Source organism: Rousettus aegyptiacus, unplaced genomic scaffold (assembly GCF_014176215.1).
Source record: "Rousettus aegyptiacus isolate mRouAeg1 unplaced genomic scaffold, mRouAeg1.p scaffold_m13_p_10, whole genome shotgun sequence".
In the NCBI taxonomy this organism is placed as follows: Eukaryota; Metazoa; Chordata; class Mammalia; order Chiroptera; family Pteropodidae; genus Rousettus; species Rousettus aegyptiacus.
In genome coordinates, this window is record NW_023416285.1 from 32516626 (window position 1) to 32543806 (window position 27181).

General features: G+C 40.7%; 1 protein-coding gene across 1 annotated transcript in view; it reads left to right on the top strand.

Moving 5' to 3' along the window:
• Positions 1–6098: 6098 nt before the first annotated feature.
• Positions 6099–27181, top strand: part of TSPAN5 (tetraspanin 5) — a 146804-nt gene continuing 125721 nt past the window's right edge. The window contains exon 1 of the mRNA XM_016166703.2: positions 6099–6610. Within this exon, the coding sequence (XP_016022189.1) occupies positions 6530–6610 (81 nt within the window). The 5' untranslated portion in view covers positions 6099–6529. The remainder of the gene's footprint in view (positions 6611–27181) is intronic.

Genomic DNA, 27181 nt, shown 5'->3' on the forward strand with positions numbered 1-27181 from the left:
TTACTTTTGAAATCGGAAAAAATGTTAGTATTTTTCTATGAAAATATAGTTTTTAAAGTTCACATGGTATTGATTAGGAACTTTTTTGGTCAAATCCATAGAAATAGGCACAGACTAATTTAATCAGAAAGGAAATTCACTAGGAAAAAAACAAACTAGCTCATGGGACTAGAGAGAAGGCAGAAAAACTGGAAGGATCCCAGAGGTCTCCAGGGCAGCTTCAGGCTTGCCTAGGAGCTGCAATCAATGAACTTCAGGTGGTTTTTGGTCTTTTACTCCCTCTTCTCAGTAACATCAAGGGAGTTTTGGATTAGTCAAATTCTTGTCATGCACTTATCCTGGTAAGGTGAGGCACCTTGATTCATAGGCCTGGTTGACTATTTCTAAAGTGGGAGGAAACTGAGGTGCTATTTACAAAAAAAAAAGAGGCAGAATAAAAGAAAAATCAATGCCTGCTCTACCATATTTTGCAAAAGATAGAATTTATTTTATTACACGAGCAATTATAATTGATTTTTAAAAGTGAAACAACTGTGTTCTACATATGCTTGTTTAATCATATTTATGAGAGATATGCTTTCTTTTTATGTTCTTCTTGGGGCCCTGAAAATTAGTCTTCTTTAATGCGTATGTGCGGGCATGGGGCCAGATGGGCCTGAGGGTGGTACGGATACTGGGGAAGCAATTGTTTTTTAGGAAAAAAAAATAATATTTTAATTTGTTCACTTGTCAACTAAGAAACAGTAGGGACAATATTTAATCAATTATAACAAAAACACACTTTAATTTTATATTATGACCAATTAAAAATGTCACTTTGTAATGGATTTGAGATAGAATGATTGGTTGTTTTAATCAAGGTTCTTTGATTTGCAAATGTGAGATGCCCACTTCAAAGTAGCTAAAGTCAAAATGGGATGTGATGGAAGAATTCCATCTAAAAATCTCATAAACCTCAAGGACAAGGTCCTCTTGGAGAAGTATGTAAGTAGAATACCTTTAGTAGGGCTGGAAGCTTTTGGAAGCACAAAATGCACAACTACTTGCTTGGCCCATGCTGTCACAGATTCTGCTGTTGTTTTTCTCTGGTGTTTATGCTTCCTTCCTCTTTCTGCAGAGAGAGAGTGAACATCTTGGCTTCCTCCTGGAAACAAGGCCCCCCCAGCTCTCCTAAAAACACTGCCTCCATTTCAGCCCATGCAGGGTTTGCTTTGTTAATGAATTCCGGACTCCAGTGAGACAGACTCTCAGGCCAGGCCCTCCTGGATCCATTGAGGCTTGTCAACTGTGAAGTATAAACATGGCTTGGAGGTGGGGAAGCACTTTGTGGTTGAGAAAGTCTGAGAGAGAGAAAGGGGTGGGTGCGTGCTGGCCAGACAGTGCTAAAGGTTTCCCCTGTATGTTTAAGAGAGACGGGAACAGGTGGGAGGAGAGAGGGGAGAGGAGGAAAGCAGGAAAAGTGTGGTGCTGAGAGAGACTTGGAAACACTGGCTTTTTCTTTTCCTTTTTTTTTTGGCAGTGATTCAAAAAGAGAAAATCAAAGAGGAGAGAATATCAGAAAGGAAGGGTTTAAGTCGGGCTACTTTCAGCTGCTTGAAACTGAGAATCTCTCACAATGCCTTAATCAAGAAAGTTCTATCATATGACAGGAAGTCCTGAGGTAGACTTCAGTCAGTCATGCAACCATGTCATGAAGGCCTAGGGTCTTTTCTTTTTTTCTCTGCCATCCTTGGTACGGTCTTTATTGTCAGACTGTAGAGGATCCAAGGATCAAATCCAAACACAATTAAATCCAAGGCCAAAAAGAAGCCATCTCTTCACCATAAGGAAACCCTCAGCTGATACTCCTCATGTCTCTTTGGCCAGAATTGGTCACATGCCCATTTCTGAACCAAACTTTGGCAAGAGCCACTCTCCCACTGGAGCTGGCCTAGGTTGTTCTTCCCAAAGCATCTTTCTAGTAAAAGAGGGGGCACACTGGAACAGCCCCAGGGTTTTGGGAGGAAGAAGGCAATGGAGGCACGTAGGCCATCAGTAGTGCTGGTTACAGAGAAGGGATAAAAAAAAAAAGGAAAAGAGAAGCAGAGAGAGCAAGAGAGAGAAAGAGCACACGAGAAAGAGAGAGGAGGGGGGAGAGAGGGAGACATGAGGGAGGCAGAAAGGTTGGTGGGAAGAGTGAAACAGACAGACGAGCTCATTAAATTTGGTGTCTTAGGTCAAAATGTCACTGTCATACCTTGCTGTGCAGCTAGGCAACTATTAGAAGAACATGCTTTACCTGTTCTCACTGCCATTTGCAAGGCTGATTAACTTTTCAGTAATTAAACTTATTAACCATTTTTCAGTCTCAGAATTATAAAGAAGATGGCCATAACAGTCTTCAGGGAGAAAATTACTCACCTTCTTTTCTCCATAAAATAGACCGGAATCTATTGAGTCATGAAGGAAATGTGATGAAATAAATATGATTACTTAGTTTTTTGTTTACGTCTTTGTTTATAATCTTGTCTTTGTAATTGTAAAAGCAATATGACCACATTAAAAAAATTGGAAAACAGAAACATGAAATCAAAATCATCCACAATCCCACAATCTAACAACTGGTATTATTGGCAAGAGTTAAGTCCTAACTTTTTTTTCATGTAATCACATACAATTTTGTAGAATGATTTATTTTTCAAAATGGGTATATCATGTATACGGTACAAAGTATGTAAATAAACAAAAGGGTATATTAAAAAATAAAACAGGTCTTCCCATTCATCTTTTTTAGTCCTCCATTCTGCCCCCAACCCATCCCTATCCCCAACTACTGTTACCAGTTTCTTTTTTCTTCTATACATAGCTTACCCATTAACAAGGAAATATGTGTATATGTAAATTTCCCACTCTCCCTTGCCAACGCGTTTTTTTTTTTTTATTTCTTTTACAAAATGGCAGCCTACTGTGCACTGTTTTGTACCTTGATTTTTTCATTTAACATTTACTATTATTTGGAGATAATTCCATACACAGTGACTTTAAAATTTAATATACTATATTCACACCTTGCCACATACTCTATAATCATCATCCTTAATGTCTGTAAAATGTTTGAGTAAATGATTCATCCATTCCTTTAGTAAATATTTATTGAGCACCTGCCACATTAGTAAGGTACTAGTGATTCTAAGATTAAAAGGTGATGGACCACACCCTTGAAAAAGTCATAGCAGAGTGGAGGAGAAGGGCAGGTAAACAAGTAATTACAGGTAGTCTCCAAGTGCTGACATGGAAGAATGCAGAAGGTGTTAAGGGAACAAAAGAGGGAGTCAGAAAAAATGCTGATCAAAGTGTTGAAGATAAGAAAGAGGAGGCAGCTCACAAAGGGCAGGGAGAGGGCTTCAGGCTTGGAAACTAGGAATGACATTTGCAAAGGCAGAGAAACAGGGAGCGACACTGTATCCAGGTGGCTACAAGGAACTGGGTATAGCCCCTACTCTAGGATCTATGAGTTGTGGCCAAGTCTTCAATATAAATAATGCTATGATGTAAAACTTGCAGTATATAACTTTCCCCCTCTTTTGGAGTATTTCTTTGGCTAGATTCCCAGAAGTGGGACTGCTGAGTCAAAATGCAGGAGCACTCTGATCTGTGACAAACAGCTAAAAAGTTGTCCAAATGGACGATACCATAACACCATCAGTGTATGAGCAAAAGTGTTCATGATCTTTACATCTTTATCTTTAACGTTTATTTTACCAGTTACTAGTAAGGTTAATTTTTACCATATATTTATTACTATTCAATTTCTTTGTATATGGTTTATTTTCTGTTTATGCTTAATTATCGAGACTCTATACTTACTTTAGCTGTATTGTCTTACTTACAACATAGATATTCAGAGTTAAAAAATGTCAATATTTTTTTTCTGGTTTAGGTTTTATAAAAAAATGTTTGACACATAGAAGTTTTAAGATATTACGGAGTCATACATTGATCATTTCCTTCCATTGCTTCTAAATTGAGAACTACTTCTAGCTAGAGGTTTAACAAATATTCTATTTTCTTCCAGTTTGCTTTAGAAGATATATTTAACTTATTAATCCTCCTAGAAGTTACTTTTGATATATGAAATAAGAATTCGACTAGTTTCTCCCTCCTACCCACCTCCAATTTACCAATGAGTTATCTGAACTTTCCTTTCTCCGTTTTTATTTCAGAGATGAATAATCCTGCTTAGGGATCAACTCAGTCATCAACTAGACCTAATTTCTAGTTCTTTTCTGAACTGTGTCACATCAGCTTAAGACAGACCTTTCCACTGACTTATCCAAGAATCTGCAGCAACTGTTCTATTTATATATAGGAAGAATTACGATATAGCAGAATAAGCTTAGGTAAAGCTTGTTAGTGCTTTCTTGTTAATACGGAATATGCTGCTGCATGCAGACCTTACCAAGGAAGTCTACCAGATTGGTGGTAATATGCTGTGTTTTTGGTGGATGGAGGGCACTTTTAAGGGCGAAAGGATTATTTTGTCAAAAAGGCTGGTTATTTCATCCAAAGTTAGCTAGTGTCACAGTTCTGTGGTATTGAATTGGTAGGATCCCCTGGCTCTCTCATCTTTGTGGGTACCCTGGCTCCTACTTATAACCTCAGTGTAGCCTCAGTCGCTCTCAAGGCCAAACCTAGCTCTAAGTCTGGTTTATTGCAAGAAAAAGTATTGTCTGGCTCCGCCAAAGCTGGAGTGCATTCTGTCAACCGGCTAGCCAGTTTTGAGAAAGGAGAGAGGTGGCTAAGTAGGGGAACCCTTTGCCAAAAGTTCTCAAACTTAAGTGTAATTAAGTATCACCTGGGGTGGTTAGGAAACAAGTAAATTTGTACCAGGCTACACGGGGTGGTGCTGGAAAATCTTCCTGATTTCATCTTTCTTCTAGCTTTTTGAAACCTTAGAAACAAACAAACAAACCCATAGATGTACACACTGTCTTGGCGGTTGTTCATTCTTCTTGCGTGAAATACTGTCTGTCACCTGCTTGCTAGCACCTATGAAAGTGTCCAGGAGAAGGGCGGAGACGCAACATTTTCTCAGGGAGGCTCTACAACAATGTCCAGTCGCGCGTTCTATCCTTTCCTAGAGATCAAACACTTGATGGTTCATGATCTATAAACCCCATTCGGATTTCCCAGATGACCATCCCGGTACTGCTTCTGGATTCCTCAAGAATTGGGAATCAGTCGTTTCTTCCGCACTACTCCGTCTCGCGGGGGCATTTGCTGTCTGGGTTTGTGTTGTTGCAGCAGATCCTAGCGGAGGGTCGTACTGGGGTCAGGACTCCTTTGGACCATTTTTCCTTCTCCATCCCCATTTCTAGGATGAAGCTCATTTCCGGCAGGTGGGGAGGTTGGGCTGGAGCCACACTGAGATTCAGGAGACTTTCCTTTGCAACCCTCCCAATTCGCTCCCCTCATTTCCCGTCTCTTTTTCTCTCCAATCCCTAACATCTTACCTCCCCGCTCTGCCCCCAGCAAAGTCTGAGACCCCTTTCCGCGCTGCTTTTCTCACCGGCTCAGTGACCCGGTGTTTTCTCTTGAAGCATAACCCGGTGGTGCAGGAGGAGGTGTGAGGGTGGTTACACCCGGAAGGGGGCTTGTCCCAGGGCGGGGGTCTCGCAGGATCCCCACTCACCCAGCCTTCTTGCCCCGGAGCGAACCTCTTCCCCGCGTTCCTCCAGAAGCTGTCTGCTGGCGCGGGTGGCGGAGAGAGACCGCTTGCTCACCAATCGCGGTCACTCCGCCAGGCTGCTTTCAATCGCCGTGCTCCCGGGCGCCCTCCCCCTCCCTTCCGCCTGTCGTCTTCCCCCACCGTCTCGCTGCAGGCGCTCGGGGGTCGCAGGCGCTCGCGGCGGCCAGAGAAGGGGCGGGGAGAGAGGGAGCGGGCGGAGCGGGGAGCGGTGGAAGGAGGCGGCAGCGCGGCTACGTGGTGCCACGGCCGCCCGGGAGCACCCGAGCCCGTGCGCGCGCGCGCCGGGCCGAGCTCGGGCGGCGGGCGGCGGGCGGCGGGCGGAGCTGCGGGCGGCGGGCGGCGGAGCAGCAGGCCAAGCGGGTGGAGCGAGCGGCGGGCGGAGCGAGGGGTGGGAGGGCGCGCGCGAGCCGGCGGGCTGGCGAGTAGCGTCTCCACCAGCATCTGCCGCGGCCGCGTTTGCCCGAAGCGCGTAGACAGACCGGCGGACAGATCGCCTGGCGGACGGACTCGGGCGCTCGCCTGGTCCTCGGGGCCAGCTTCTGCGAGGCTCTGGGCTTGCAGCGCCGGGCTTCCCCTCCTGCTCGCAGCCACCCAGGCTCCGGCGGCCTCGGCGTGCCAGGGGCTGGAGGTGCGGGAGCCGCGGTCGGCGGGTTGGTTCCCGCGCGGCTCCGCCCGGGCCGCGGTGCCGCGGCCCCGAGTGGCGTCCCCGAGCCCCCGCTGCCGGCCGGGCTGCTCCGAGCACCGCTGCTCCGGGGCTCCAAACTCGGGCTGCCGGGGCAAGTGTCTTCATGAACCCAGAGGATGTCCGGGAAGCACTACAAGGGTCCTGAAGTCAGTTGTTGCATCAAATATTTCATATTTGGCTTCAATGTCATATTTTGGGTAAGTTGGAGCTTTTTGGGATTTCAACTATTGTGACCAATCGATTCGCGACGATCCCCCCCGTGTCGTTAGCTGTCTGTACTTTTCGCAGCCCCTCGGGCGCGTGCCGGATCAAGGAGAGGCGTTTGCCTTCCGCTTTTCCAGCTTGCGCGTTGGAGAGAGGAAACATTTAATCCTTTCTAGGAATGGGAAGAGGTAAAAAGGCAAACCGAGTCGGAGAGGGGGCACCCAGGCCTTGGGGTGGCTTTTTAAGGGACGAATAGCAGGGAGGCAGATGAAAGAAAGGGCTTGGCAGTTTGAGAAATAAGCAACCACACGAATTAGATTTGCTCCCCGTGGGATATGGATGTTGGGTAGAGCGTGGTGTCAGACTAGGGAAGGCTAATCCGGCAGAGCCGACCCTGAGGTCCACCTTCTAACAGGGCTCTGATTGGACCAGGGCTTGGCTCCGTGTTGCCGCGGCTGGTCCGTGCGGTGCTCAGCGTGTATCTTCTTGCACCATCTCCGGCTTTGTGTAGGATGCAGATGCCGCGGTATATGGTTCTGTAATGTGAACGCAAATAACGCTTCCTGCAAGCTCTTCCCTTTGGGCTCCTTTTGCATAATGGACTGGCTAGCGAACGCGTGAGATGGAGGGATTTATTTCTATATATATTGTCAGGATAATAACAAGTCACCATCAACATTTGTTTCCATGTGTTAATGCCTCACGTCCTCCTTTTTTAAGGAGTGACATAGAGCGGGCCGTTTGGGGAAAACCTTGGAGAAACGCAAAGAAGAAGGGGTGAGAGACGTGTTTTATTGGGGGTGCCGAGAAAGCAAATGCTCGAAAGATTCAAACCATGCTCTGCTGGCACTAGATTGTGCTGGGCACCTATTGTAATTAGACTGGGACGCCGACTCTTTTGTTTTATTTGGATTCTTTTCCTTTGATCCCACAAACGTGTTCGGCAACCAGACAAAGAGTTCTCTAGGACCAGGGGAAAACGTTGGTTCAAAACTGTGTTATTTTTCCTCCCCATCTCATTCCGTCTCATCTCATCTTATCCCATCCCATCCTCTTCCTTATCGCCCCCTTTTCCCCCCATGGAAAGTAAAGATGGTGGCTGTCTGGGGGGTTCTCCAAGTTGCTGCTTTGGTGTAGGTTCAGTGTGAGATAAACGATAATGCAAAGGCAGGATCAATAATAAACCACAGCAGTCTGAACACAGGGTGTATTTATTTTGATTCCCTTTAATTTTGGCCATTTGGTGTAAAAATTTACATCTATGAGAATAGTTGTTAATACAGCTCTTTGTATTATTTTTGTTCTACCACACATTTACTAGGCTATTTTATTTTTATTTTCAATTTTCTGCAGGAGTATCTTGCATTGGTCATGAATGTTTTGCAAAAGGAAATGGAAGGGATTACAGACTACTTTGTGTGTCAGCATATGATCTGTCCTCAGGACTGATCAAGATAATGAGAGGGACACATGAATAAGTATCATATCCAGTCATTCACAGACAATCTTTTGCCAGCAATTATACATGATTTCTGTTAGCAGTTCTCTCCCTCCCTACTATCAAACATTGCTACAATTACAGGAAGAAGAAATTATTTTTCTTTGCTTCTTTTTCCCCTACCCGTGCTGGGAGTGTTTTAAAAGTGGTGAGTAGTCACATTTCTGAGTGAGGTGTTTTGATTTTATCTGAAGTCAAAACTTGGTGACTTTGAGAGTTAGGGACTCCAAAATTGGGTCTGGACCTTGTTGGCCCAGGCCTCTTGATTTTACTTGAACACTTCCAGAAGTTGCACATTTCAGCTACCAGGCAACAAAAAACACCCAGGGACTTTGTAGTTTCATAGCAGGAGGCAGAAAAGAAAGAAGGATTTGGGCCTGTTTCCCTGATAGTTTGGTATAATTTTGTAGAGTGTACAGAGGGAAATTTAGTATTTTCTGTGGATTCGGTTGTAGTAAAACATGTGGAATTGTGGAGAGCTTCAAAGAATTGCAGAGTGCTCAGCTAAAGAGTTCCAGAATAAAGCCACATCTTATTTGATTTTGATTCTCTGGGAGAAGTTTTATGGGAAGCCTGAAAGCAAAGGTACTTTGCAACTAAACCAACTGTCCATGGCAGAACTGTAAATACCTTTGTTATAAGGGCCCTACTTTTACTCTGCTTTCTACATTCTCTGTCCCTTCTTTCTCTGACTAAAGCCTTCCACTCAGATACCCCCTCATATCTTTCCTATCCTGCTGTCTGCTCCAAAATTACGCCATATTTACATCTTCCGGTTTGTCAGTACCCTGGTTTTTAGTATGGTCAGCAGGAAGGCAGCTATGATATTTGATCAAAGTAATTCAGATTAAGATGTTAGTGACTGAAGATTTGGGGTCAGTAACTTGGCAGCCTGTTTCTGTAAAGTTGTGCTCTCTACAGAGTCACTGTCTTGTCTGTAAGTGCCAGAAACAATAGGCTCTGTGCAACTCTTAACAGAGAGCATAGTTTCCTAATCTTTCATGTTCAAACTGTGAAATGCTAAATAAATTTGAAATACATTGAAGACATTTGGAGGTAAAATTCTGGTAAAATAAAAATGGAAGATATAGTAGCACCAGCACTAAGAGCTTGGTTCTCTTACTAATGAGTAGTTTGGCTTCTTGCTACTCAGTTAACTGCCCTGAGCCTCAGTCTCTCAGCTGTTAAAATGAAGGTGAATGAGTCTTAAGGTTCTTTCTTGAGCCTTTTGAGTTCCAATATGCTGGGGTAGAAAAATACCACAGATGGGCACTAATATATAATGAAAGTAGTATATATTGGGATATTTGTTAAATTATAGACTTTTTCTTATACCGAGACTTGTCTGAAGATCAGTTTTATTATTTCACTTGTTCCTCAAAGATCTTTTCATAAACAAACAAACAAAAAACAAACCAAGCCTTTCCTTAATTTCTTCTTGGCTTATTGGTATAGTATGCGTTTTACCCTGGCCCCGCTATGAATCTCTAGTGTAGTCCTATGAGTCATTAAATATATTTTTATTATTAGAGGAGTTCTGTATATAAAACCTGAATCCTTTTATATAACAGTTGTAGTGATATTCTGAGTAACAAAGTCAACATCTTGTCCAAATTCCTTTCTCATTAGTTATTATAAGGTGGTGGGGGAAAAAAATCTCAGTTTTTCTATTTTCTATTGGAAGAACTCAAGCCAGAAAGGAATTGATTTTTTCGAGGGTGTCACCATACTTGAACAGAAAACCCTGAGGCTGCTTTGGGGTGGGGAGGGAAGAAAAAAGGGAATTTTGTTTCACAGTTGCTTCTTTTGGATCCTGAACTTTCCCATCCCATCATCTACCATTTATAGATGCTTTGCTTCTCTGGATGCTTTTGGATTCTGGTTCTTATACTTAACTGTTTCCAGGCAAGTAAATTGAACTCAGTATTCGGGTTATCTCTTGCTACATAATACACAACCCCCTAACTTAGCTGTTTGAAACAGAACTTTATTATTATATCTCAGTTCTGTGATATGTCGAGGCTCATATGAGCGATTGGCACTTGGGATCTTCCATGCAATTGCAGTGAAATATGGCTGAGGCTGGAGCTATCTGAAGGCTAATTGGGGTAGAGCGCCCATGATAGTGCTTTTACGTGACTGACAGTTGATGCTTGCTGAGAGTTCAGCCAGAGTTGTTGGTTGGACCATTTACATGCGGCTTCTTCATGTTTATGATACTGGAAGAAGCAGCTTCCAGGCAGTTAAGGCTACACCTGAAACTGGCCCAGTGTCGCTTTCATGTATTCTGCTGGTTAAAGCATGTGTGGAGCCTGCTGAATTTCAAGGCGGGGCCAAGAAAAGGATTCCATCTTTTGATGGATGAGTGTTTAGGTTAGGTGGGTTGTAGCTATCTTTGGAAAATGCAATGTGACACACTGAGCCTTAATTTCTTGTTTATCCAGGAAAATAGCATTGATAATGGAGCTGTAGATTCAAGGATTCAGTGAGTATTGCCTAGCATACTGTCTCAATATTTAACAAATGGTAAATATCATTATTGTTAATGTCCTCAGATTTCAAACTAGTCCTATCTTGGGCTTTAGAATTTCTAAAATACCGTAGCCTGGTATGTTGGCATTTTTACCACCAGGTAATGGTGATGCCTTATCTCCAAAGATATGAGGTAAATGGATTTACTAGATTTAATTTTCACTTAGAAGAAAGTCTCATGGCTCAGTGGAAGCCTTGAATAATTTGAGAGAACCAAGTCGTTTTTCTCTCCTCTTTACTGTACAAGGATTAGAACAACCTTAGGTACCTGAGGCCAAATTTGTTTTTGATGTGCTTGCAAATATTATATTGTATTTTTAAGTGGAGGTTTATCCAGGCTTGATGGCAGAATGTTGTATCTAATTTGTTTCCACAGGGCTTAAATGCAGAGAGGAGAGAGATATAAGGAACCTTGGGGTGCATCACGTTTGAAGTCTTATCTTATGATTCACTATAAATTGTAAGATGTTCTGGAATGATGATACATCAGCAGTTTATAAGTCATAATTTTTGTTTTAATTTGCTAGACATCTGTTCGCTTCGACGGCAACCATATGGGAGTCTAAATTGCCTTTTGAATTACAAAGAGATGGTGGGAAGAAAGCTAAATATGGTTATGAAAGTGTCATATGGGAAAAGTGTTAAGAAAGGTGTGTAGACCACAGTGGGGGAAGTAATCGAATACTGACTTGCTCAATATGGCCTCTCACTCTCCGGTCAGCAAGAAGGCACTAAAGCACTCTTACTTGATGATATGCCTGGAAGATTGAAACGAAGCCAAGGGGAAAAGCTGGAAAACCAAATAATGTTCCAATCCCCATAAAATTGCCAAGGTGAGCTCATTTAGATTGGATCACTCTGCCTTAATTTGGCCACAGTAATAGTCCCTGGCAGAAGGTGAAAGCAACCTGTATTTGAACAGAGCTGTATAATTATGATGTCTTTCTTCTAAGCATCTCAAAGCATCTTACAAGCATATTGTGACATCTTTGTGACAGACAAAGAAATTAAAGTACAGAGATGTGGAGTGACTTTTGAGGCATTAAAAAACATGTCAGGGTTCACTTTGGAGTGTTAAGTCTCTTCCGGTAACTATAGCCCCAGCTTCTCCTTTGAAACTTATTTTAGGAGATGCTTTTTATTTTAAAATAAAACATCAAGTAAGTTACTTACATCTGTTCATAATTGAAAAGTGATAAAGTTTTTGGATATGCCTCAATTAACACCACCCACAAGCACAGAAATGTTAGGATGAAAATGTTGTTAAAGAATATGATAGAATAATAAATTAATGTGTAGTCTATTGAAAATTCATAAAAGAAAATTGTAGTATTAAAGATAATGCTCTTGAGTCACATGCTTCTTTCTGTATTAACACCGATGACTATGTTAAAATTTCTAACTTCTGAACCATCTGACTTCACTGGTTGATAAGGGCCTCAACTGCAGGGACTGTCTCTGTCATTTTCATAAGCCCAGTGTCTAGCACATTGCCTGAAACACAGTAGGTGTTTAATAGATGCTTGTTGAATGAAGGAATGATGAAATCACTGGAAAGTACATAGGCATCATCTCCTCTAACTTCCTATTCAGTGAAGCATTTTCTCTCTAACATCCTGGCAACCCGTCTAAGGATGGATCTGTTTTAGGACCACTTTAATTGTTAGAGAGTTTAGTATATCCTCAAACAGATGTAATCTGTTTTCGTGTAACTGCCACCCTCCTAATTTGCTGTTGCTGATTTTTAATTTTTATTTTGCAACAATCTCTGAAAGTGGTACCATTTGTTGTTATCCTGAATCATTCGAGAAAAATTTACCAGCATGATGGCTATCATATCAACACTTTAGTGTGTGTTTTCTATAAACGAGGTTATTCTAGATGGCAACAGTACAACCATCAAAGTCGGGAAATTTCAATTGATACATTACCGTCATTTAATTTTTAGACCTCATTCAAGTTTCCCAGTTGTTCCAATCATGTAAAGCAAAGGAATCCAGTTCAAAACACACATTGCATTTAGTTAAGTCTTTTTAGTTTCTTTCAGCCCTTCACTGTCAGAATCTTGACAGTTTTGAAGATTTTAAACTAGTTCTTTGGTAGAATATCCCTCAGTCTGGTTTTGTCAGCTCTTTCCTCATTCTTGGATTCAGGCTGTGCATCTTTGGCAGGAAAATTACAGAAATGATGCTCTGTTCTCATTGGATGTGATCAGGTGGCACTTTCTGTACATCCCATTACTGATGATGCTCACTTGATTAAAGTGCTGTCTGCCAAGCTTCTCCATCATAAAGTTACTCTTTACCTCTTTTTTGATAATTTTTATAATTTTGTAGCAGGTTACTTTGAAACTATGTAATTAGCTCATTCCTCATTAAATTTTTATTAATTAATTAATTATTTATTTATATCAGTGAGAACTTAGGTTCCTCCCCAGCCCCCCAGTGTGTTTTAATTAAACTATTAATCTTATTACTTACTTTGATGTGCTAGTTGATCCAGGTTTGGCAGGTTTTCAGTCTGCCTCCTGTTACCCTTTAATTCTCATTGTTCTTAGAGTACTTCTTTGTTTTCTGGCAGCACAAGATGTCCCGAGGTCATTGTGTAATGTACTGGTGTCATCTGTTTTGTAACAGCCATTTCTCCAAGGAGCCCAGGTTCCTTTGAGTGGAGAGTGGTAGTTAGACACCAAGATCTGGTTGTTAAGTGTGCTCATTACTATTATAGTATCACCACCCTTGGGACCTCAGTGGACACATATGCACACATGGATGCATTTACATTTGCATTTCTATATCTGTATATTTTGAAAATCATCAGTTCACATTGATACCTCAAATTCCTATATGATACCACAGGGCTTCTTGTAGGTTTTTCCTTTTTCATATTTATAACTATCTTCTCTGACAGTGAGAGTCCTGGCTTCCATTACTCTTTAACGATTTACTTATGTGGTAAATCTCCTGGTATGTAGCCAGTCTTCCCCTGCTGCCCCCGCCCCTCACATGGCTGGCTGCCCTCCTTACCTGCTTCTGTTCCAACATGCTGTGTCTCAACCTCACACCCCAATGTGAACACCTTCTCACTCTGATCAGGCTCTAATATCCTGTTCCAAGCTTCCATATTCCTCCCCATACTCATCCCTGAGCAAAGGCCCACCATGCTTGGCCCCCACTAATGTTTTTAGGACTGAATTTTTCAGGAAGGAGAAGGGAAGGGCCTAGGTTTCTCTTATGTGATACAAAATAAGACTCCCTTCTCCAGGGCCCTTCATTACTTAAAAATGGTGATTATGTCATCCTTAAACCTTCTGTTTTCCATCTTTAAAAGCTCTTAGTTCCTCCATGTGTTCTTCATGTATTATTTCCAGATTGTAACTTGCCCTGGTCATGGTACCCAGCCTGTAGTCCCATTTGGACACACTCCCATTAATGTAGCAACCAGAATGGAACACATTCTTCACATGCTGTTCCAGCCATCCAGAGAGAGGTGGGCTGTTACTTTTGAACTCTTCCTTAAGTCTCTAGGCTGTGCTGAACCTAGAGGCAGAAGCCTCTGCTACTGCCTGGATTTGTCATTGAGTAAGTTACTCTCACAAATTAGTTCCTCAGTTGCTCATCTAAAATATGGAGAAAATAATTCCAATAGCTCACACAGTTATTATCTAGTATTAAATGAGATCATGTATGTGAAGGTGCTTTGGAAAAGGTAAATCTCTCAATACATATAGTAGTTATGAACCCAGGTGAACTGCACGTGCTTTCCTGGAAGCCAGAGAACATTGTTGGCTCAAGTTGAATTTCTAGTGCAATGAAACCTTTCCCTTTTAAGTGAACTTTGTTAACCCCGTCTCTCTAGGCTAAGTGTTAATTAGAACCCTAACCCGCCAGTTAATTATTTGAATTTAGATTGAGGACTATATATTTATCCCATTTAAACATCTTATTCTGGCCTGGTGGTTTTCCAGCTGTGCTACCAGCAGGCCTAGGCTTCCTTGGGGTGCTCAGGGGCCTGAGCATGAGTATCTCTGACCTTTCTGTCCCCCAGAGAAGTTAAGCTATTAGGTTTACTATTTTGGGATAGTATGAAGGATTTTGCTTGAAAAAAGGAGTCTACTGCTTAAACAATTGAAAACTACCATTCTAGTCTTCCGATGTTTTTGAATCTTGATGTTCAAGGCATATTTTAAAAAAATTACTCCCAGTATGGGTTTTTCTCTGCATGAATCTCTTTATGCATAGGAAACCCTTCTCACTAACTAGGAGTGACTTCTGTGGGATCAGTTGATGTTTTACCCCTTTATAGATGTAGCAGCATTAGTAAGTTGTTGGTCAAGAGGTGACCTGATTTATTAGGTTGGGATAGGGCTCTGGTATTCCTGGTTTTTGTTTTTTAAACCCCTGCAGGTGATTCTGATGCTCAGCTGAGTCTGAGAAGCTCTGGCTTGTTTTTCTTGGCAAGATATGGCCTCTCTTCCTATGGCTCTCCAGAGGAGACACTTGAGGGAGTGGGGAGGGGGTGGTGTAGAGTTCTGACCCAAGGGTGACCGACTTCACCAGCGCACGAAGCTAGTGTTCTTTGCTTATGAGGAAAAAAATACTGTGGCCTATTTTATCCTCCATGGGATTTTTTATGAATCCAAAAATGCCAGTTTATTTTTAAACCCGAAGCCCTTAAAACAAAATGAGAAAATCTCTGCCGAAGAGAACCTCTTGTGCTGCAATTAATATGCTAAAAATCAGTATCATATGGGGATAGAAGCTAGTTATTTATTCGACAGGAATGACGAAGAAATAGATGCTTTGTTCTTTTGGCCTTGCCGTCCCACACACTTCAGTGTGGTGGACTGAATCTAACCGCAGACAGCGAACTGTCCTCTCTTCAAAAACCAGCCTCCTCGTCCAAGGTGCTTGCCTTTGCGGCCTCTGTTTCCCAGTGCTTCCTCCTGTGCCCTGGCCTCAGCATCCTCGTGTGGGGGCTGGGGGAAGGGGAGTTACTGTCTGCGTCACTATGGCAGCTTCATTGACTCCACCCTGCTGTGATGCTGCGGTAGGCACATTTCTTCTCTCATGTCCAATTTTGCAGCACTATCACTGAGAGTTGACAATAAAGCAAACACAGGAGACCCAACCCTGATATTTGTCAGTTTTCTTTAAAAAGTTTCAGTCTGGAATACTCAGAGTATGTATAATGAATTGCGCCATTATTTTTTTGGTGTCTTTCCTTCCCCTACACCCTTAAAAGAACAAATTAGGTGTTTGTTTACGGCCGGGCTCTTAAAGTGGAAATCTTTTGAAAGAAATAAAAATTTGAATAAAAAATTATTTTTCTGAGATGTTTTACTGGGCCATAGTCATCATGACTCCTAAAAAAAGAAACCAAACCCAAAATGGCATGTGGACCCTATGGTTAGTACAGTGATATTATCTGTATGTACATAAAGATTGTTGATTATGATATGCAATCAGTAATGTACTTAAACCTCAGTAGTAAAATAGTGTTTAGAAGTAGTTGGATCCCCTCATTGAAAAGGCATAGTGATGATCTATACCTCTCTCAGCTGCTATTTACTATTTAGATAAGTATCACAAAGCAAAGGTCCCTTCTTATTTGTTGAAAATTTTTTCTAAATCATACTTGCACTAAGGCTAGAATTTCTAAACATTTGGAGGGAACAGCTGATGTTCTAATAAATATTCATGGCAGCTATTTTAATAACTTTTACTTAATTAAGTAGTCCTAATAAAAGAGGAATACTTGACTTAATCATTTCTCAAAGTATAATGTTTTGTTTCCAGCAAAAATTTCCCCAAACTGTTACTGTTTCCCCTGAAGCAGCCTCAAAACTTAATTCTGCCAAGTAAGTACTGTAGTTCTAATCACTGTTGAAGTGTCTAATGCCAAAACTTCATTTTCCTGTTTTAAGATATAGTTGGATCAGTATGGCCCAGCCTCTTAACTGTCAAGACTCCACAGTCATTGGCCTCTTAGAAAAATTCTTTATAGAGTACAGTATTAGGGAATGAGGAATGGTTCATCCTGATGTGGGCATCTAGTGCTGTAGAGGTAGGCAGGCAGAAAAGAATGGTGTGAAGAAATCTAGACTTCAAATATGTCTGAATTTTTACCCAGCTCCATTCCCAGGCTTGTGACCTTAGGTTACTTACCTTTCTGTTAAGTCTCTACCTCATCTGCAACATGATATTCTTAGCTGTAGTGTTAATTAATATTATTAATAGTAGTATTAAGACCTAACAACTATCCTGGAGGCATGAGGGTTAGAGTTAATATGCATAAACTGCTTGGAATATGCAAGAGGTATTAGCAATTATTATATTTTCCTCAATGCCCATTATTTCTTTTGGTTGTTCTTAACTTCTTTCTGAACTATTAAAATAATCTTACAATGTAACATATATTTTTTGTTCTCTGTAATGTTCAGCTTACATAAGTGCATTCTCAAAATAACTAAAGGTAAAAAAGATCTAATAAATGTTCATAATGTTCTTTTTCATTGAAATGAATGGCACGTCATTCTTTTGAATACCAGACTCTGAGTTTGCATCTATTGTTTGTTGTTAATTTTCCCATTTTTCTTTACCCAGTTAGATTCCCTCTTTAGTTTCTTTGTAAAACCAAACTATCTCATCATAGTGTTTCATATTGGGAAGTTGAGTTTCCATCTCTCACCTAGGAAATGAAACATTTTATTAACATTTGTTAAATCTGGATATTTTGGAAATACCCAGATGGTTGTAACTATCCATCCATCCATCCATCCATCTATCTAAGTTTCTGTGGTATAAGTCCTACATATTTTGGTCATTGTTTTACTCTGTGTCTCAAATTCTTTAGGTTGCAAAGGTGAACATCAAGTCAGTGATACAGATAACTCATGTTTTCCCCTTTTATGTCCTTCCAATTGATGTATTCGTTGGTAAAAAAGAATGATCTGTGTAGTATGACAGGATATTATAGGAGCATATTTAAAGTAATTTTAGCTTACCCACTACACCCCTCCAACACTGCTGGTTTGCTGGTTTAGATGCACTCACTGATCTCACAACCCGTTGATGGCTTGTGACTCCTCTTTGGGGAAAGTATTCAAGTTGCTCCTTGTCCTGACCTCAATCAGCTAATTTCAGGGAGTATCTTTAAGATAGCCACCTGATGATCTAAAGTGGTACATCTCAAAGCTCAGTCATTTGCAAACTGCCTGCGTGTTTTTGGATAAGCTCTTGTACCACCCAGTTTTTCAGATTTTAATGTGCATGCACTTCACACTGGGATCTTGTTTAAGAGTCAGATTCTGATTCAGTAGGTGTGAGATGGCCAAAGATCTGACACCTTTAACAAGCTCCCAGCTCAGGCGGAAGCTGCTGGTCCATTGATTTCATTTTGAGTTGCAAGGATCTAGATTATTTCAAACTTCTTTTATTTTAAATTGACTTCATTTTGAAACCTTAAATACAATTATTTAAAAAGGAAACTTGAAAAATATCACTATTCAAATGCACACAATGACAATAACATGACTTATTAACTTCTCGGGAGCTATTGGTGCCTGCTGGCAGGCTGGAGTCAGGCAGGTTTTCCTTTGTTACCATGGAGGTTAACAAGGGCACAGAGTGTTCGACATCTTGGCATCAAATGGAGACTTTCTCCTTGACTAGAATTTAGGATTAAAGGAGAGTTGAAAAGGAAATTACTTTCTTATTCAAAGTTACTTAATGCTAAATTCTAAAATTGTCTCTTCTGGCTCCCCAGGTCACCAGGGAATCCTACTTTGGGGAACACTACTTTTAAGTAATTCACAGGAAGGCATGCATTTATAAGCAAAACCTATTAGCGAGATGGATGAATCTCTAGAGGGAAAGTGGGTGGAGGGATGTGTAGAAATTGTCGCCTACTTCAGGCTCTGTTTCCTATCAGAGAAAAAAGAGGGGCATCCCCCATATTTGAAAAGTTGCTACCCCAGGCCCAGTGGGTAGCTCCATCTTGGGTAGAAAAAAGGGAATACTTTGGAAAAGTGTATCTCAGGCTAACAGAAAGTCAACCTTAGGGAATCTATCTTGGTGGCTTTCTTCCTCTTCTCCTCTGTCTCATTCCCTTCAGGTTACTATTGATAATGCTCAGTTTTGTAATGAGTCCATTTATTTGATGCATTTTTTAGACTAGGGCACTTTATGATTTTCTACTGTAAAAACAATATAGCAACATTAATACACCTTTTTTAAAAGGAAAAGAATCCCACCACAATCCCAATAATACTTTCTTCTGGTTCAAGTATAGTAAAAGTGGAGACTTGGGCAAAAGTTTTGAGAGCAGTGAACAAACACCCCAAAACAAACAAAATTTTAGAGTTTCATTTGTAGTCACAAGGATTCGAATTTAGCAAACCTCAGTTACTTAACTTTGTAATGGAAAAATGCTTTCATTACTACCTTTTAAGCATTTCTTCTGACTTTACTGACATTTTCTTGCTCAGGATAACATTTAGAATAAGTGTTTTCTACACACAGAACAAATACCTTGTAAATAAATATTAATTTTGCACAACCAAAAAAAAAATCAATAAATCCACTTTAGGCATTAGAGAAACCCCGTGCTTTTAAAGGAGTTACACTGTTAAGTGACTGAAAAACAAAAACAAAAACAAACACAACAAAAAACCAAATAGGCCCCTAACTTTAAATGTTTTTCAACATGACCTTTAGGTAGACAGAAAAATGTAGTTGAGAACTTTTCAGCACCTGTTTTATTCTTGGTGCTCAAATGCTACTTAGTATTTTTTTAAAGTCTCATAACTGGAATCCGAGGAAAAATAGTGTTTCTTTGATACCAGCTCTTTTAACTTCATCTATTGATTTTTGAAAATATAAATTGAATGAAGAGATGGCTAGATGATACAATTAAATGTTGCATTTTCATTTCTGAATCTTCAAGATTTTATAATCCCTAATATTTTTATTATATGCTTTGAGAGTTTTAAAGTTCTCTCCAGTGAGGATTTAAAACTATCACATGAAAGTTGCAAAAATAGTGTTTCACTCATCTTCTTTAAAAAATGTGGGGCTGCGGCCATCTCTGGTGTAGACTGTTTCTCTCTTGAAACTTATTTTGATATATATTACTTTTCCTAAAAAAACCCCACGGAATCAATACTTTAGAAATGAAAGGATTAGGGTCACAAAAAAGAGGATTGAAATCTTTTTTTTTTCCATTTTGTGAAATACATATAAATTCCATTTAAATATTGATGTATGTCTTTAGATCTTAAAAATATGTATTATCAATATGTATCTTTAATGCACATTATATATTGATCTATATCCTTGGAATTTTATTTTGGTCAAAAAGTTGGTGCTCTATTTGGAGAAAGAAAAGCTATGATCTCTAAAAAATTTCATTTGTGATAAAAGACTAAAATTTCCTTATCACAGTATACTATAAATATGCAAACTAAATGACACTAAGTTAAAAATAAAAACCAGGGATCAATTTTAGTATCTAAGACACAAGCAGAAAAAAAAGACATTTTATTTTTTGTTCTTAGATGAAGATTAGCAAATAAACTCTTTGAACTATGAAATTACTACATCCTAGCTGGAGGCATCAGCAGATCATTAATTATTGTTGAGAACCTTTCAAGTGCAGTTTATAAATTTTAAGTGTCTTTTTCTATTGAATTTTTCTCTTCTCTTTCCCCTTCTTTCTGAGATTTTAATTCCAAATTGGGTAGACGGGTTTTTGCTTTTAGGAAAGCTAAACTCTTCCTCTCTCTTTAAAAAGGTTAACCCACTGATGAAAGGACAAAAGGTTGCAATTATTTTGAACAGGAATGCATATACTTAAATCAGCGTTCTTGTGGGTCATTTTAGTTCCCACGTATAGGAAGTACCCTTTAAATAGATCTTTTGCACTCCTGATTATATAATCTTAGAACTTAAATGTTGAAAGGGACCTTAAAATCACTTAGCCTTCCAGTTTTTACCACTTTTTCCCACCTTTCCCCCTCTTCTTAGTAGTGGAATCCTTTTTTCCCCCCCTCCTCCAAGCAAAATTCTAAGCAAAGCCCCCGATTTATAAAACAGGGAACAGCTGCTGTTCTGGGAGCTTAGCGTCTCAGTGGGCTCAGCCATTCTCGGCCTCGCTGCATGGGGAGAGTCTGCAGAGGGGACCACGGGAGGCCTTGAGGATTTCATGTCTTGCTGAAGACGAGGACGGTGGAGAAGGCATCTGTTTACCATGTAAGCGCTGAACTAGGATGAAGTCGGCGTTTGGCCTAGCTGTCTGTAGGCTGTGAGTTCGCCGACTGCCGGTTTCCCAGTCCTAGCGCTTCGACGCCTTTTGTACTAAGCAGTTTTGGCGCAGTCATTTGATTAACATCAACTTTGCTTATGCGGAGTAAGTACTCAGGTTATTTATTATGTATTATTCTTGTGCTATGGAATGAGCCGACTCAAACTCCTGCTTCATATGGATTCCATATGTGGCTTTTAAGTTAGTAGAAACGCGGAGGCTTCCAATTAATTTGCACGTAAAGTCGCATATTGAATAGATTAAGCTTGATGGCATAGGTATTATTTGAAATTCTTCATCATCTCTAATATTGTTCATATTTCACTTAAGCTATTAGGTATTTAAAGATTGGTGATAAACTTAGTTTGCAAATTCACATATGTTCTATTTGGTTTTTCTTATTATTGAATGCATATACCCATGGAATTTATTTTGTTTGTTTCGCATTGATGAGCTCCAGATAGTACAAGGTCATGTATTTTTTTTTTAAATGGGACATTTACTCTTTATTTCTAACTTACCCGCCCCCACCCCCCACCGCCCCAGGGCTAGGCATACAATATTGCAAAATATAAAATGGTGATTAAGAGTGAGACTCCTTGGGTTCAGATGTTGGTCTTGATCTTTCTAAGCTGTGTAACCATGAACTATTACTTCATTACTCTGAACTGTTCCTCTTGGGCAGAAAATGGGTAGTAGTGCCTACCTCTAGGGAGATAGTAAAGATTCAGTGAAATATTGAATGCACCACCCTGAGCTTGGTCCCCGAGGGGTGAGTCCTCAGTGAATGCTGTCATTGTAATCAAGGGGGGAATAGATGACTACTAAGGACACAGGCAAGATTTTGGTTCATTATCATCTGGGAAAGGTATTGTCAGTGTCAAGAACCTCAACTTTCTGAAGTGGACTGTGTATGATAAAACTTTTCACTCATGTCATGTCATGGCAACTGGATCTGAGAATTTTTTAGCCAGGACAGCTGCTCCCTTCTCTTCCGTTTTGGACCCTGATTTACTCTGTCGTTTAGCTGCAGCTGTCCACTGTGCCCATCCCCAGCATGACCTGACCAACCCTCTGTTACCATGTCACAAATACTCGTGTTTCTCATGTCTTGCGTAGGGGGTCATTTTGAGGTCACAGACCTACTTGGGTGTTGTTTTTTTTTTTTAAATGGTAGTATATGTAGAACATTACAATTCCAATAAAAGAATACAAATATGCCAAGAAAAATACTTAAAATAAGCAGGTAGTAGAAATCCAGTAATTATGAAATAAGTTGAAAGTAATTTTCTTAGGAACAAAATCAGCATCCATCTGGGCCCCTCTGCAAAAATTTGTTATGGATAAGTAGGTATGTTTATGAAGTTGCTTAATTCATAAATATATAATTCTGATAATTACAGATTTTTTAATTGAATTTACATTTACATGTTTACAAGTTTTTGTTCCAAATGGTGTTTATAGGCTGTCGAACTTTAAGGAATTTGGCATTTTAAATTTTTCACTGTATGGGAAGTAAAAAAAAAAAAAAAGAAAAATCATTTACATTGTAATAAAAGATTAGCTGCCTTTTTCCCTGGGTTTAGTGCCTTTCAGAGTCAGCATTTGTCAGGTGGAGCTCTCATTGTTTTCCATTTTCTGACCTATCATAAGTGGTTTCTCTTCCTTTATGGGGACAAAGATTTCTGGACCTAAAGTTTTGCCCAGATTGAGACCAGCGTCTCTCCTGTCCACTATTTTTGATTTCTTGCGCATTACTAAACGTACGTAAGTTTACAAAGGTGGAAGAGGTGGAACAGAAAGGAGAAGCACAGGCTCTGTTTGGCCACCGTATTGAGGGAAGAATATGCTTGGAGGGATCCCAGGCTGTATTATTGGATTAAACCTTGACATACCGGGATGTTTCCAAGTGCCTTCCAGTGAGGGGCACCTGCTGCTGCTTTCGCAATGCATGACATGAGTGTAGTGGGAATTCACATGGACGAGGCGCTGGGACTGTGAACCCCATAAGGCTACTTATCTCAATTTAGGGGTACAAGCAGGTTGTTTGGAGATGCTCCACCTTGTGTGCCGAGAATGCTCTTCACCTGAGCCATTTCTGAGCGTTGTGATTGCAATGAGGAACCTCGAAGGATGAGATGTCTCTCTTGGGAACAAAGCAATCTCACTTCTTAGAATAAAGCAGCAGCAGGTTCCCGAGCACAGGCTCCTCAGCTGTGATGCGGACATAAAGCAGCAAGTGCAGCTTCCGTCTGGGCCCCTTAGTGCCACCCCTATTGGACTTTGGGGGACAGGAAAACTGACACAAACATGATGCTCGTGCTGCCTGCTGTGCTGTGAACAAGGAAGACTTTTGTCTCTCACTCAGGAGTCCTGCGTCTTCTGCCAGCTTCCACGAAATACAAGGATACCTCAGATATTACGGGGTTGGGTCCAGACCATCACAATAAAACAAGTCTTGTAATAAAGCAAGTTGTAATCTTGTTGCTGGTGGCAGGACTTGCCTTCAGTTTGTAAAACACGTTACATCTGTGAATGAAACACAAAGTGAAGCACAATAAAACAAGGTGTGCCTGTGGTAACAGGCTGATTTATTACCTTGTGGTCAGGGTAAAAGCAGATCAAGGCTGGACGCAGGTGTATTGTGTATAAGTTGTATGCACATCCAATTAAATGTATTCAGATGTGTCCTGTTCAGAACATAATCAGCTGGAACTCACCAAGTGGGTGGCTCCTCAGCTTCTCAGGTTTGTAAGACTGGCAGCAGGGTTCCCAGGCGCTTCGTATCTCTGCCGCTGGCCAGTTTGTCTCCAGGGAACCAAAGTGTCTTTGCCAGGAGTTGTGGATCCTGAGTTAGGTAAGATGTAAAACTGACACATGTGAGCAGTTGATTTGGAGAGGGCGGAACAACAGGCTTCCAGGTAATTGGTGACAGTGGGAGGAGAGCGCAGGATGTTAGGAGTCTAGGCAGCCCCACCCAGCGGGCACAGGTGGGAGCAACATACAGAGATTGTGAGACATCTGGCCCTGAAAGAAGACACAGGTGGGGAAGTTTAGATCAAGGCAGTGGACCAGAGAGCTATGGAGGGGCAGGAAGAGCCTGTCTCAGAAACAACTGGCTCTGCTGAATGAAATTGGATGGGAGAAGAGAATTTCTGTTTGCTTTTTTGACATTTGTGGAATGAATTGTTTGCAAGCAGTCAGTTAGACAGCCTATTGGAAAATGACACTGAGATCACCTCCAAGCTGGTTTAAGCAATTAGAGAAGCATTTATAATTAACAGCCATGCCGCTGGTGAAAGCTAAATGAGAACATTTGTTCAGAACATATTTTTTTCTTTGTAATATATCTGTAAAAGTTTATTTACTTGGTATCTGCAATAGGTATTTGCTCCTTCCCCATCAGAAGAATAATGTCTATATGGTAATTAGGCTTGACATTAAGATTCTGGAAGGAAGGAGGGCTCTCAAATCTCCAACATGAGATAAGATGTCAAAACCCCGCTCTTGTTATTTCCAACATGAATCTTACTGGCATTTAGTCAGAACCAAACTCTAAATAATATTTTTCATTTATTTAATAATATGTAAAAATTAACTGCTTGCAGCCATCAATTTAGATCCGTGGTGACTGCTAGAATCTAGTGATTCATGAATTAAATAAAAAATTGATCAGGAATTGGATTTTAATGGGGAAATATCTGAGGGAGTGACCCCTGCTGCCTAAGGGCTGCTGCCGCATACAGCTGCACAGGCTGAGAACCACAGAGCTCCCTGGGATGCGCGTGGTACTCCCTGGTGTCGTGCCGTGTGGCAGCTTTGTGTGTGTTGGGCAGCCATCCAGGGGTTTAAGTAAGTGGCATAAAACGGGCAGTCTTATTAAGTTGAATGGGTTCAGACATTGCTGTAAGTGTGGTAGGTACCACCTATACCTTTTACCTCTTGAAGAGGAACCTGGTGGTGGTGGGTGTGAGGGTTCAGGCTTCTCATGGGGAGCTCTTAGTCAAGGAAGAGGGTTTTTCCGTCTTGACAAGGATCGTGTAAGTGTTTAATGACCTTGCAGACTGGGCCAAAAAGCCTCAGTCCAGTGTCCACTCTTCATTGGGCTCAGGGAGCCCCAAAGAACTGCAGTTGCCGAATCTGTCATTGTACCCTTGAAGCCAAGGAAGCCATTTGCTCGCTTATGTTAATAGATGAATAAGCTTGATCACTTGTGTTCAAAATAATTAACCCTCATTTGTGAAGTAATTTTCTGCAATTGCCTTTGACTCTTGAAACCAGTATATTTGTTATGAAAATGAAGAGACTGCCAACCAGATTTTTTCAGCGTCTTACATAGTTCCTTTACTTTCTTTTAATTATATATGTGAGGTATTAGCTAGTTTAAATGCACAGATTAAAAGAGATAATTTTTATATGGAAAGTGATTTTAATGGATACCTCTGCAAGTAATTTTACAAAATAAAGGCCAAAGATTAACATACAAACTTTTATTCACCATTCTGAAAGCATTTTCACGTAACACTTACAATTTTACAGAGTGTATTTAGGAAGGGGGAGTGGAGTTCTCCCTCCCCACAAAGAGAGAAACCCACTGTTGCCTTCTACCACAGCCTAGTTATGTTCTGCCATCTGAGTTTTGAGACTTCGAGCACAAGGAGAACTTCTGTCCTTAATGGCTAGGTAGTTACCAGCCACTAGTGTGTTCCTTGTTTCCTTCTGAGGTGCACTGACAACCTCCAAGGAAGCCTGGAGGACCTATGTATCACTCCCATATCCTCTCCCCTTAGCAGAAGTCACTATGTTTCATGTAATAGGATTTTGAATTAGTGGAAGGTAGTGGCATCATAATGGCATTTTGAGACTTGGTGTCGTAGGGTCTGGGTGTGAATCTCACTTCTGTTACTTTCTAGCTATGTTACCCTGGTTCATTTTAAGCTTTTTGAGTCTTCCTTTCCTCAGACGTAAAGTGAATATATTGGGAAACAGTTCTCCACAGATCTTTCGTGTTTCTGCACATCTTTAGAGATGAGGTATTGACTGTCTCTGTTCTGGACCTTTTCAAAGATATTTGTACAGTGGAAAGGCTTGGAAGGTAGATGCCCATGAAAAAATAATTGTTTCCTAAATTCAGAGGTCTTCTAGTTCATTTAGTTCACTGTGTGAAGCCTCTCCGCAGTGTCCTGTGGAAATCGTTGCTCAGGGAACTGGTGCAAATGCTGATACTCTGGCTACCACTATTGCTTTGTCGTAAACACTATTTGTCTCTGAGCCAGGAGTTTCCTGTCTTCTGCCAGCATTCATGAAACTGGCAGTCTAACGTGTTAACTTCTAAGTAGGTTAAAATTTCAGACCCTGAACGGTACTGCAAGCAGTGATACTTGCTCAGTCTTAACTTGATCAGTGTGCTGTCGTCTTATTTCCCTTTCTACCACCTGCCCGTGCCTTGGTTCAGGTCACGACTTTTTCTTGTGTTATGTGGTGCTCCCTTCCTTAGCACTAAGTTCTCGGTGCTCTGCTCCAGAGAGATTTCCCTAGTGGCAAATCTTATTGTGTCATACTTCCATATTGGAATTACCGATCATTTGGTAATTTTATTTTTAATTTTTTGACAAATTGCCAAACTTTTCCATAGTGATACACTAACATTGCTTGCCTTAATTTTTAAGGGACTTTTTTTTTTTTTTAAAAAAAGTAGTTTTAGGATTCTATTTTTTTTTTAGCACTACAATGTATCATTCAATTGTTGATTTATCTTTTCTGTTGAAAAGTCAACTCTTACTGTTGTTCATTTAATATTTCTCTTTTGTTCTTGGTTTCCTGCAGTTGGTACTTACCTTGCTTGGGGTTTGTAGGACTTCAAACTGTGGATTGGGAAATAGTTGACTCCGATGCCCTTAAATGTTGTTTGTTTTCTAAAGGATAAATCAAAAGTGGGTTTAAATAGCTAAAATACAAGCTGGCTCTTGAACTGTGAGTCTTATAAGTTGTCAAATCACATGGATTGTGTTCTGTCTAGCTAGGTTCCACCACTGGAACTATTTTAAACAATGACGAGAAGGTAAAGACATCAGTCAGTAAGTAAATCCCTTCCTCGTGCAGGATTATGTTGTTGGAATTTTACCTCCCCAGGGCACTTGGCACAGTGTCCTTCTTTGGTGTTGATTCAGTTATGGAACTCATTTCCCCTGGTCTTTGAGATTCTGATGTTGTAGAACAGAAAGGGTTCGAT